The sequence below is a fragment of the Dendrobates tinctorius genome, unplaced genomic scaffold (assembly GCF_039654945.1).
Source record: "Dendrobates tinctorius isolate UK_male_01 unplaced genomic scaffold, ASM3965494v1 ptg000014l, whole genome shotgun sequence".
Lineage (NCBI taxonomy): Eukaryota > Metazoa > Chordata > Amphibia > Anura > Dendrobatidae > Dendrobates > Dendrobates tinctorius.
In genome coordinates, this window is record NW_027361682.1 from 8,284,579 (window position 1) to 8,298,560 (window position 13,982).

At 46.8% G+C, this 13,982-nt stretch overlaps 1 protein-coding gene across 1 annotated transcript in view; it reads right to left on the reverse strand.

Moving 5' to 3' along the window:
• The window catches only part of LOC141074229 (uncharacterized), a 130,083-nt gene that overhangs the window by 35,227 nt on the left and 80,874 nt on the right, over positions 1–13,982 (reverse strand). Inside the window, 1 exon segment of the mRNA XM_073561811.1 lies at positions 11,165–11,175. Within this exon segment, the coding sequence (XP_073417912.1) occupies positions 11,165–11,175 (11 nt within the window).

The following is a 13,982-nucleotide window of genomic DNA, read 5'->3' on the forward strand; positions in this document are numbered from 1 at the left end:
CCTTAGCTGCAGAAAATCTCTTTCCACCAACTGAATATAAGCTTCAACAAAATTATTTTTAACAGGAGGCTGAAAACTACTTTTATTGTATAAACCAACACCTTGTAAGGTAAAACCACTTGAGACCACATCATTGGAAATAGAAGGTGCCACCTGGTTTTCAGAAAAATGGGTAGTCAATCTTAGTCTCCTAAAAAACGCAAGAGATCACACTCTATTTCAAACCAGTCAGATGAATTCGTAGGGCAAAATGTCAATCCTTTAGACAACAGATTAGTTTCGACATCAGATAACTCGTATGAAGATATATTTACCACCAGACTTTGATGTCTCACATGCCCTTCTTTTTCACCTCCATGTTGCGTGTCCTGACTGGACTGTTGTGTACAGTCCCCTGTGTTCCTTTTCCTCCTGTGTTTCCTCCCACCACGACGAGACCTCCTTTTGTTGTTTGTTTGTCCGTCTTTTCTTTTCCTAAAAAAACGGAAGTTGAAGGTACACTTACACAAGAATCATCAGTAGAATACTGCTGTTGCAAAACCAAATTTATGTTGTTCTCTTATCTGTTGTTTCCTCTGTTGTTTCCTCTTTCTTCCGGATTTTGCAAATCTATCCCTTCTATTATATGAGGGATTCTGTGCACCAGCATGCCAAGAAAAAATGCGTCCAGTTTTATAGTCCTCCGCATCACGGAACCATTTGGTTCTCTTGGTCTCCTCAATATCGCCACAGTATTTCACCAATTTTTCTTCCAGCTGTATTTTGAAAACATCTAAGTCATGTGCTGCCATCTGGGCTGATAACTGCTATTCAGCATCCGATATCCTCTTGTTAATAGTTTCCATTTCACTGTGGAGAAACTCGATGTTCAAAAGCATTAAATCAAATGCAAATTTGTTTGTAATTGATTCAAACCTCTTGCAGAACTGTGCATTTTCCGCCATCATTGCCGGCCGTAAATGTGGCCGTAAACCACGTGGTATCCTATGCATCTTAAAGTATTCACATAGTGTAGTGGCATGTAGCTCAAAGGAAATGTGTCTCCTTTTTTCTTTCTCATATTTTTTCCTGAGCATATCTGCAGTGGGTTTGTTTAAAAAAGACATGTCAACCTGAGTGCCAGATAATATCCATATTGCATCATCCTCTGTATAAGAGAATGTCATGGCAGTATCCAGTCCACCCATCTCTGGATTAATGGTTTCTATAATGGGTCCGGTGCACGCTTGCTAGGGTCCACAGCAGTGAAACAAATAGGTGCAGCCAACAGCACACAGACTTGTGGAATGCACGCTCCAAAGATCCCAGGGCCCAACAGGATCAACGGCTCACAGAAAACATGAAAAAGGAGCAGCATTCTTTCCAGGTGAAGAAAAAACTTTTGCTTTTATTCTGCCATCAATAGATACAACGTTTCGACCAAAACATGGTCTTTATCAAGTACATTGGGGAAACGACTAAAGGAGGGCATGGGGACTGAATAGTTCTGAAATTATCAATTTGTAGCTGTGATGTGCCCTTTGATGTTCGATCCCCGTGCCCTCTTTTCTTCCCTATATGTTACTGTCGTGCCATTGCTATGCAATAAAGAATGTAATGTAGTTCAGATGTGATGTGTTTATAAATTCTATTATGTTGTTGGTTATTGCGGCCTATATAATGCCATGGATTTGGTAACAATAAACTTTTGACTCCGCAGGCTGGCTGGGCTTGTGGGCGTCTTGGCAGCGGTGGTAGGTTTGTTTACATGGCAGGTCATGTGACCTGTCATGTGACGACTTCCATGGTCTGACTGATGCCCACGGCCGCGCTGACTTGTGCGTGCGCGGTTGAGGGTGGGCGGAGCGTGGTCGGCTCTTGCCAATTGCGTCCTGTCTGTGACATCGCGCATGCGCGATGTTTCTGGCGTGGGTGCATCGCGAGATCCCGTCCGTGTCGCTGCCTTTCCTGCGGCTGCGCGGCGCCACTGCACGTTATCTATGAGCCTTGTACACAGGTAATTACAGCAGTCTTTCTTCATCACTTGTGTGGACTGCAGTTATAAGCTATTTGTTTGGTGCCAACGCTAAGTAGTGTTCTCATTTGTCTGAGGGAGGTGTCCATGTATGTATGCTATTGATTGGCGGTTTTTTACCATAGTGACCGCTATGCCATATGAGGATTGGGCGATCGTTTGTGGACATTGTTTACAAATATTTATGTACCTCTGTTTGTGAGGTTTTCTGTATTTACATGATTGCACATTGTATTATATATAACGCACTGATTGTTTTGTATATTTGATGTCTCATATGATGTGATTTCTATGTATTTTTGACTAAGGGGCGTTTCCTGAATGGTGATTGGCTTGTCCACACCATATAAGGCCGCTCCAATTGCTATTTGATGTACTTGATAAAGACCATGTTTTGGTGGAAACGTTGTATCTATTGATGGCAGAATAAAAGCAAAAGTTTTTTCTTCACCTGGAATGGATGCTGCTCCTTTTTCATGTTTTCTGTCTTTCCTTTCCTGTCCTTTCTAGTTAGTGTGGGCCCCATCGTTTGCTCAGCCTATTTTCCTACCTGTGTTTGTGTTTTCATCTTGTCTCACCGACAATATATGTTTGGGGGCTGTCTATTCCTTTGGGGTCTGCTCTGGGGCAGTTTAGAGTTCCCCTTCTCTTGCTTTAGGCTTATTTAGTTCTCTGGCTGTGTCGAGGCATCTAGAATCATCGTAGGCACGCTTCATGGCTACTGCTAGTTAGTTGTGTGGATAGGATCAGGGGTCTGCAATCCGCTTAGTTACCAACCTCTCTGGTTTTCTGTAACTTAGCTTGGTCTTGTTTTCCTCCTCGGTGACCCAATCATGACAGATATCTAATTGATATCATTTTCCTATCTGAATTTTCTACCAGAATGTGTGCTCCAAACTCAGCCCCCACCCTTGCTTTCCCCAGGCCATAAAGAGCAATCCAATGTTTTCCTTTAATTAACTCCAGTAACAAGCACTTTGAATCTGTGTCCCTGGCAATTATCATAAGGGTGTGAACTCTTGTGCAGCTACAGCCAGCTGGCTCTCTTTGGTCATTCAGGCTGACATTGTGGTACAACAGAATCCAGGCTAACCATTGCAAGGCTCTGAGATATGAAATCTAGAAAATGACCTATAATAACAGAATGCAATATCTCTGAGCCTAGCCGAGCACATTATCGTAATCTGCATTCCTTCCCCACGACCCATAACATCCAGCCACCTCTTACACTCTGCGTTAATGAGTTACAAAGCATAGCTACCAGGAATTAAATACAGTAGCTGTATTTAGTCTCTATGCACAGATAAAATCTAGCAGAAACCAGTGGCGCCGATGCCAGCTTATTTAGAGCTTTGAGCGAAAAGTTATGAGCAATTCAAAGTTCTGGCCTGGAAAGCCAAACTCTCAGATATGCGAGTAGGGAGGCGGGTCAGCCCAGAGGTGGGTGCAGAGTGTGGGAGATACTGTAAGAAGCAGCTCCTCATTTTGAGCTCAGTTTTTCTACTGGCAGGAGGACTGTTTGCTTAGGTGTTCAGGAAATCCCTTACCTAAGATTCGGACCTGTGATCCATCAGCGCCTCCCTGTGGTCACATGCTACATAACATAGTAATTGTTACCTATCTGTACCCTACCATTGTACTACACTTTTGATTGTACACTTGTACATTGTTCTGTATGTATATATACCGGTACTTATCTAGTGCGCCTTTTCTGCGATTAAATATAAAATTATTCTTGGGCTGCTCTTTTATCTCGATTCATGAATCTCCAAGTCCGCACGCTCAGTTAGTTATATTATACACTACCCCCAGGGTTGGTTTCTGGCCCAATATAATCCTGGTGTCGGATGGGGCTTGTATATCGAACGAGGAACTGGGGGAAGTACACCATACTGTGTTAGTGAGGAACTCTGACAGTGACAGCTGGGAGGTTTATATATATATATATATATATATATATATATCCCCAGCCTGGACTGGTGATGTATATCCCCCTCACTGGGAGTGCCTCAATAACTCATACCTATAAGTGAAGTCTTTGCGGTGACTATTTGCCCTCGGTGCAGTTCCCCTACTGACCTAGGGCAAGTGGTTGCGCCAGAGAGGCGATCCCTGCTGGTTCTTTATTTCCGCTCCCCAGAGGTGAGTGAAGGTGACACACCCCTCCCCTGTGCGATCCATCACAGATTGTTGGCAGAGCGGTGGGATTAAGATAATAGTGTGAGTGGGATCCTTATTGTCAGACACAAAGGACTAAAGGCCCCGTCACACATAGCGATCTCGCTAGCGAGATCGCTGCTGAGTCACAAGTCTTGTGACGTAACAGCGATCTCAACAGTGAGATCGCTGTGTGTGACAGCGTTCAGCGACCGGCCCCGCTGCCGGTATCGCTGATCACTGTAGGAAAGCCCTGGACATTTTTTGGTCGCTGGTCTGCCGCTGGCCAGCACGCATCGCTGCGTGTGACAGGCGGGAGACCAGCGATCAGCTGGTAACTAAGGTAAAGGCAGGGTTTCTAAGCACTGAGCTGTGCATAGAAACCCTCTGTGTACATTAGTTACCAGCGCGCTGATGCAGGGAGCTGGTAACTAAGCTACACATCGGGTTTCTAAGTGACGCACGTCCCTTAGAAACCCGATGTGTACCTTAGTTACCAGCTCCCTGCATCAGTGCGCTGGTAACTAATGTACACAGCGACGCCACGCGCTCGGCGTCACTGGTCCTGATCGCTGGTGAAGCTGTCTGTTTTGCAGCTCACCAGCGATCATGTAGCGACTCACCAGCGATCCTGACACGTTGATATCGTTGTCGGGATCGCTGGTGAGTCACTATGTGTGACGGGGCCTTAACAGCAGTAGCTTTTGCTGCTGGAGTCTTAAGCTCAGCTCAGCACTAGACAGTCTGAGTGCAAGTAATGTAGAGGAATGGGTGCTCGGGTTGCCGCTGTGTCCGTGACCGAGGGCTGAAAAGACTGGCTGCAAGCACTTGAAGCCGGAGAAGAATGAAGGCTGTGCGGAGAATGACTGTACTGGTTCCAACGAAGGGGTGAACGAGGGCGGTCCCACCCGGGCTCCCTAAGCGTCTCGCCGCCAGTTCACTAACCAGCCGCAGGAAAACACCCTCCTACTGCCCTTGTCCCCGGACAACTCAGGTCGAAGGCCTTCTTTCAAGCTGCCCTGGCAAGTCTCGAGGCGGGGCACGAGGAAGCCTCAGCAGCCCTCCTGAAAGCGGCAGAACACCAGGCAGAGCGAGAGGCTGAATGTCATGCGGCTGCAGAGCGAAAGGCAGCACAAGCAGAGCTTGGCTCAGCACCTCCGGAACCCAAGACAGCCAAGGCCCGAGCCGAGGACTTCCCCTTGCTGGAGAAGAAAGGAGACCTGGACTCCTTTCTGCGGGCCTTTGAATGGACCTGCCGACAGCACCATCTGGCCTCGGATCAGTGGGCCAAGTACTTGACCCCCTGTTTGAGGGGTAAGTTTCTGAAAATTTTAGGGGACTTACCTGCCGGGGCGGAACAGGACTATGAGAGCATCAAACAAGCCCTGCAGTTCAACCTCACTCTGGAGTCTTACCGCAGGAAGTTCCGGAGCCTGCAAAAGGGCTCCCATTCGTTGTTCTCTTCAGCATTTCACCTGCACTCTAATGGGCAAACTGAACTTATCTTGAGACTTATCTTAGGTGTTTTGTGTCTGAGAATCAGAAGGATTGGGTTACCTACTTATCTCTAGCTGAATTTGCGATAAATAATCATTGTTATGAGTCTACTTGTAAGTCCCCATATTTCGGGGCATATGGGTTTCCTCCTCAGTTCAGCTCATTTAAAAGGAATCATTCTTCTGGATTTCCTGAAAAATGGTTTTCATCATCAATTACGTCTGTGTGGTAAGGGGTTGTTGATAATTTGAGGATGATGGGGTTCAAATATAAGAGTGTGGCTGATCTGAAACTTTTGGTGGGTACAGAACTGTATATTGGTGACTTGGTGTGGTTGTCCTCAAGGAACATTAAGTTGAAGGTTTCCACTTGAAAACTGGGTCCCAGGTACATCGGTCATTATAAGATTGTGACCATCGTAAATCCTGTAGCATTCCGCCTCGCTTTGCTGTCCACCTTTAGGATTCATAATTTGTTTCATCGATCACTACTCCTACGTTGCGTCCTGTGTACCATCACTACTGCCATCTCTAGCCATTGTGGATGGAAATTTGTTGGGGTTCCCCTTTGACAAACAGTACATTTTCTCTGGCCTGGGCCAAAGTAGGGTCTTGGAGTTGCGCCGTACCAAAATTGTCACCTGACACATTCAAGTCTGACAACTCGGGTCCCGGCGGCAAGTCTTCCACCTCTCCAGCCAATACTTCTATGGGAGAATTCTTCCCCTCGTCCACCGAAGGGAAGGTTACCCCTACCACCAGCACTTCTTCCTTTGGGCCACCAGGTTCATGCCCTACTTCTGGAGAATGTAACCTGGTTGCCTCTGGTGCAGGCAGTTGCTCCGTGGGTGAGACAACAGATGGCCACAGCATAGAAAATAAAGGAAAGTCTCTTCCAATTATCACCTCATAATGCAAATTAGTCACAACCCCCACCTCGTGGCACCGCCTCCCCGCTGGTGTGCTGATAACCACAAGTGCGGTGGGATAGTCTTTTAAGTCCCCATGTATACACAACACCCCAATTTTCCGACCCCCGTATACTCGCTGGTTTGTATCCAGCTGGCTCGTACCAGGGTTACAAGACTCCCTGAGTCCAATAGGGACAGGGTGCCCTCCACTTCAACCCGACACAAATGTTCCATGTTGGGACCTTTCGGGGTGCCCATTGCACATATCGGTTCGGCATAGTGAGACTGGCGGTACCCAAAGTTTGTGTCCATGGGCTCAGCCAGGTGGTGGCAATCAGCTCTCATATGACCTGGTTCTTGGCACCAACTGCAGATTATGGGGCTCCTTACTTTCCCAGATATATCCTGAGCGGCCTTCCTGGGCTCTGCTCGCCGGACCAGGGGTGGAGACTTAGGGAACCTTTCTGTTATCTTCCGGGGAGTCCCTATCATCTGCATGGCATTAGTAGGGGATGCCTGTCCGATCCATGTCTGGAGGGATGGGGGCAAAGCCCTCTAAAACTTAGTCACTATGCGGTCTAGCATGGCCGTGGGGGACAACACCTCAGGCTCCAACCACTTTCGTAACAGGGGCATCAGGTTGTAATACTGGGACCGGTAATAAAACAAACTGACGGCACATCTAGAACTAGTCTGAATAGGTGCATACCAAAAGGCAACTTACATATTAAATTAGAAAATGGTAGCACACCAAATATGAAATATGTGAAATACGAGTAGCAAAATGGCTTTAGTAATACATTTCATAATGGCTTTTATAAGGCATATCAAATATGAAATAAGTGAAATATGAATAGCATAATGGCTTTTGCAATCTTGAAAAACATATGAGATACTTAGCACAAAATTTGGCCAAAAGATGTGAGCCCATTCACCAGCGACAAGGTGATCTCAGATAGAATGGGTCCCTATACTGACTGCCTGGTGTGAACTGACCTCTGGCTAGTAACATGATAAAGCCTGTATATATAGGACGATAGGAACCAAACATATGATTGAATGCGATTAAAATCACCACTGGATGAAGGGCGGAGTGCTCAGTCAGAAAAATAGTATACAAGTAATAAAACAAACTGACGGCACATCTAGAACTAGTCTGAGTAGGTGCATACCAAAAGGCAACTTACATATTAAATTAGAAAATTTCACATATTTCATATTTGGTGTGCTACCATTTTCTAATTTAATATGTAAGTTGCCTTTTGGTATGCACCTATTCAGACTAGTTCTAGATGTGCCGTCAGTTTGTTTTATTACTTGTATACTATTTTTCTGACTGAGCACTCCGCCCTTCATCCAGTGGTGATTTTAATCGCATTCAATCATATGTTTGGTTCCTATCGTCCTATATATACAGGCTTTATCATGTTACTAGCCAGAGGTCAGTTCAGACCAGGCAGTCAGTATAGGGACCCATTCTATCTGAGATCACCTTGTCGCTGGTGAATGGGCTCACATCTTTTGGCCAAATTTTGTGCTAAGTATCTCATATGTTTTTCAAGATTGCAAAAGCCATTATGCTATTCATATTTCACTTATTTCATATTTGATATGCCTTATAAAAGCCATTATGAAATGTATTACTAAAGCCATTTTGCTACTCGTATTTCACATATTTCATATTTGGTGTGCTACCATTTTCTAATTTAATATGTAAGTTGCCTTTTGGTATGCACCTATTCAGACTAGTTCTAGATGTGCCGTCAGTTTGTTTTATTACTTGTATACTATTTTTCTGACTGAGCACTCCGCCCTTCATCCAGTGGTGATTTTAATCGCATTCAATCATATGTTTGGTTCCTATCGTCCTATATATACACAGGCTTTATCATGTTACTAGCCAGAGGTCAGTTCACACCAGGCAGTCAGTATAGGGACCCATTCTATCTGAGATCACCTTGTCGCTGGTGAATGGGCTCACATCTTTTGGCCAAATTTTGTGCTAAGTATCTCATATGTTTTTCAAGATTGCAAAAGCCATTACGCTATTCATATTTCACTTATTTCATATTTGATATGCCTTATAAAAGCCATTATGATATGTATTACTAAAGCCATTTTGCTACTCGTATTTCACATATTTCATATTTGGTGTAATACTGGGACCGAGCGGGCTTGAAGGGGGTAAATTCCCACTGGTGTACCGGCTGGGCCCGAACTAACACATTTACCTCAAGACGTGCCAGTATCTCACCCCTGACGACCGTGAAGTCCGCCCTTTGCTCCGTGGGTAGGTCCTGATATGCTTTCAAAGGTCCTGGGGCCAGAAACGGAGCGATGATTTCTGCCCACTGGTCCCGGGGTAGCTTCTCTCTCTCAGCGACTCCTTCGAACATCTCCATGTACGCCTCCACATTGTCCGACTTCTCCATTTTGGGAACTGCTGTACGAATAGCTTTCTGGACATCATGGATTCCCCGGTTAGTTCCTTTTGTCTGCGCTGTCGTGATATGCTGTATCAACAGCTGATTGGTTTCCTGCTGCTGCTGCTTAGCCTGCTGTCACATGGCCTCCTGCTGCTGCTGCCGCATGGCCTCCTGCTGCTGCTGCCGCATGGCCTCGTGCTGCTGCTGCATAGCCCGCTGCTGCTGTGTAGCCTGCTGTTGCATAGCCTGCTGCTGCTGTCGCATGGCCTCTATGAGCGTTTTTACCGTGGCCTCCATTTCTGGAAAGTTCCCCACCTGGATCTGTGCCACTCGTTTCACCCAGGACATAGGCTGGGATAGAAATCAAAAAATAAGAAAAACAGCCTGGCCTCACTGCGTTTGCCCGCATTCAGTCTACCAATTGTAGGGATTCGTTCTGGTAGGTAATGGCAGGGCTGCAGTAACGAGGCAACACACAGGCTTAAAGTCCAATTTCAGTGGTTTAATGTCACTTTGCAAACAGCAGGTTAACAGAAAATAAGGGAAAAACATAAATGTACTCCAGCTTGGAGAACCACTGGTCCCAGACTCACCCCTTGCACAGGACGGGCTTAACTAAGCAGCTGCCAGGTCCTGCGGCATCCGCCAGGTGCCATTCCCAAGGTTGTTGAGAGTCTTGCTGCTATAGTCCTGCAGCACGGAGATCCTTTATACAAGTTCAGGCTAAGTCCAGCCAAGTTCCTGTAACTTCCAGACACACACTCACCATGTGCCAAATACCAACCTCCATTACATAGCCCATAACCCCTCCCACCGGTGAGGTAGACATCACATGGGCTGATCACGTGACCATGACATCATCGCAGGTCCTGTCTTTAGGGAAAAACCCAGCCAAACATTAATCTGCTGGGAGAAATGTATCTCACATCCAGTAAAACACCCTTTACTGTACCACAATATATGTATATATATATATAGCCACACACATGCATGTATATATATTACATAGTCTCCTTTATTATGTATATTGCTGTCCCTTATTATACAGTGCCCTCTCTTGTTATGTACAGTACCGTCCCTTACATATTGGATTATATAGAGCCCTGTTTTTTATTACATACCGTCCTGTCTTGTTAGCTGTATAATGCAGGCTGATGGAGCATGGGAAAGCGTCCTTTCTAATGGAAGAGCTGATGGACTGGTAGTCTGGTCACCGGCTGCTCCATCAGCAGTCATTTTATATCTAAAAAGAGAGGGGACTATGTAATAAATGAGCGCACTGTGAATAACAAAATTAACAAGAATACACTATGTAAGAGACAGCACTATACATAACAGCAGAGGAAGCTATATAATAAGAGACAGCACCATACTGTATATAACTAGAGAGGATGGTACGTAATAAGAGACAGTGTTATACATAATAAAAGAGGAAACTATGTAACTAAGGATGTGCTAAGGGACTGTGTTATACATAATAAGTACGTATATTATATGCTAAGGGACTGTGTGTTATACATAATAAGTATGTACACTATATACTAAGGGACTGTGTTAGACATAGTGAGTACACTATATACCAAGGGACTGTTTTAGACATAGTGAGTACACTATATACTAAGGGACTGTGTTAGACATAATAAGCGATAATGTCTTCCTCCACCTCCCCCTGTTCCTAAGGACATTATAAGTCCCCCCCTTCCACCCATCCCAATCGCCCACACCCCTCATTGTCCTCCTCCCCCCGCATCCCATTATTGTCCTCTCCCCCACCCCATCATTGCCTTCTTCACTACCTCCATCATTTTCTTCTCCCCACCACTATCTTTGCTTTCTCCCCCACCATTCCCATTATTGCCCATTCCACCACCTCCATCATTTCCTCCTCCTCCACCACCCTCATTATTGCCCTTTCCACCACCTCCATCATTGCCTTCTCCCCTACCACCCCATCATGGCCTTCTCCCCTACCACCCCATCATGGCCTTCTCCCCATCACCCCCATCATGGCCTTCTCCCCATCACTCCATCATGGCCTTTTCCTCATCACTCCATCATGGCCTTCTCCCCTTCACCCCATCTTTGCCTTCTCCTCCACCTACACACACACACATACATACATACACACACACAGCACCTCTCACCTGTTCGCAGCATCACCAGCGCCAGTGCTTTCTCGCTCTGGCACAGCGGCTAGCTGGCCGCTGAATGATAACGTCATCCAGTGGCGCTGCTGTGTCAGAGACAGGAAGCGATGGTGCCGCCACACCCCAACCACACCCATTTCACAACTAGTTACACCCATTTCCATGCCCCAACTACACCCATTTAGCACTGCTGATCACACTGACTGGTACTGAGGGCACAGTGGCTGGTACTGAGGAACAGAAAGAAAGAACAGAGAGAGAGAAAAAAGAAAACAGAGAGAAAGAAAGGAGAGAGAGAAAGAAAGAACAGAGAGAGAAAGAGAGAGAAAGAAGGGAAAGAAAGAACATAGAGAAAGAAAGAAAGAAAGAAAGAAGGAAAGAAAGAAAGAAGAAAAACAGAGAAAAAGAAAACAGAGAGAAAGAGGGGACAGAAAAAAAGAACAGAGAGAGAGAAAAAAAGAAAGAGGGGAAAGAAAGAAAGAACAGAGAGGGAGAGAGAAAGAAAGAGAGGAAAGAAAAACAGAGAGAAAGAAAGATTCTATAAAGATACTATAGCAGCCCGACTCCCATTGTAATGCCCACCTGAGCCTCCCGATGCATGACATATCATGATCCGCTCACATGGCCGACATCCCCGAGTCCAAGGAGATCCCGCTGTCCTCGCTGTCGGAGGAGGACACGGTGATGGATCTGAAGCATTCCCTGACGTTCCTCCATGGTTCTGTCACAATCTCCTCCCAAAACTACCTCATTTCCGGTCAGCTTCTAGCACGTCACTTCTGGTGGAACGTTACGTGCGAATTTTAAAGTGCTCCTCGGTGCTCCGCCATGTACTCCAGTGTCCGCGGGAAAAGTAAGCTCCTGGCCGGAGCAGTGGGGCAGACTCTCAAATTCAGAACTGTCCCATTGGATCTGGGTCGGTTGGGAGGTATGAATGCTCCCCACCATACACCTTGTACATGCACGGCTCCGCACACCTCATACACACACGGTTCCGCTTTGTATACCTCGCACACACACAGCTCTGCTCCGTACACCTCGCACACACACGGCTCCACTCAGTATACCTCATACACATGCGGCTCCGCTCCGTACACACATGGCTACACTCCGTACACCTCATGCACACATGGCTCTGCTTCGTACACCTCATGCACACATGGTTCAGCGCCGTACACACACGGCTCAACTCTGTACACCTCATACACACGTGGCTCTGCTCCGTACACCTCATACGCACGCGGCTCCGCTCCACACACCCCGTACACACGCGTCTCTGCTCCGTACACGCACGACTCTGCTCCGTACACCTCGTACACGTGCGGCTCTGCTCCATACTCCTCATACACGCGCGGCTCCGCTCCGTACACCTCGTACACACGCGGCTCCACACCGTACACCACGTACACATGGCTCCGCTCCGTACACCTCATACACATGCGGCTCCGCTCCGTACACCTCGTACACACGGCTCCGCTCCATACACCTCGTACACACGGCTCCGCTCCATACACCTCGTACACACGGCTCCGCTCCATACACCTCGTACACACGGCTCCGCTCCATACACCTCGTACACACGGCTCCGCTCCATACACCTCGTACACACGGCTCCGCTCCATACACCTCGTACACACGGCTCCGCTCCATACACCTCGTACACACATGGCTCCGCTCCATACACCTCGTACACACGCGGCTCTGCTCCGTACATGCTGTACACGCGTGGCTCTGCAACATCCTCCCTGTAAACCCCTCCTGACCTTACACATACACTTCCCTCATCCAGTGTCATGACGACCAGCACAGCAGAGTCCTGCACACACCGAGGCAGGGCTGTGCGCACAGGACCTGTCATGAGGTCACAGGAGGGGAGGAGTCAGGGGGGTCACATGATCAGGGGCTTCGGCTAGACGTCATTGCTGGGATTTATCAGTGAGGGGCTGCGGTGGTCGGTGCATGGGGGGGTGTGGAGGCTCAGTGCAATGCGGGGAAAAAATAAGATCCCGCCCGCGACGGTTGGGAGGTATACATTGGCCGCCCTGCAGGGGCCCCCTGAAGCCTCTGGACCCCGGTGCAGTCGCACAGGTTGAACCGGCGGTATGTCCACCCATGAGGACAAGTTAGGACGCCCCTAGAATTAGAGACAGGGAAGGAGCCCCTGGTCCCGGGATACCCGAAAACAGATTTGTGACAGGCTGGTTACAAAGCCACTGCTTCTTCATTTTCCAAATCACAAATCTTTTGATGATCCCATTAAAAGGAATTCTTGCAGTAAAAAAAGATATTGTGTCTTCATTTTCCAAACAACAACCTGTTGTTACTCCGGTAAAAAGGGATAAGTTTTTGGAGCACTACCTGTAAAACTGCTATGTCTCTTTCCATGTACAGTGACTGTATATTGCAATGTGTTATTGCTGTTGGTTACCACCAGCTACAATCTATTTATCCACCATATATGCTAAAGAGAACCTGCTGCCGCCAAAAATGCTATATACCTGCAGATATAATGTTGAGTTACTGGCTAACAGCAATTTCAATTCTCAAAAGCTAAATCAGCAAATTTAATCAGTTTACCCTCAATTCCTTCATCTAAATCGTTGATAAAGATGTTGAACAATACAGGGCCCAGGACAGAGCCCTGTGGTACCCCACTTGAGACATTCTTCCAACTGGATGTGCAGCCATTTACGACCACTCTTTGGGTCCGATCACTAAGCCAGTTATGAATCCACCTAACAGTTGCCTTGTCCATTCCATACTTAGTCTTTTTTTCAATAAGGATTGTGTGAGATACTTGTCAAATGCTTTGCTGAAGTCAAGATATACTA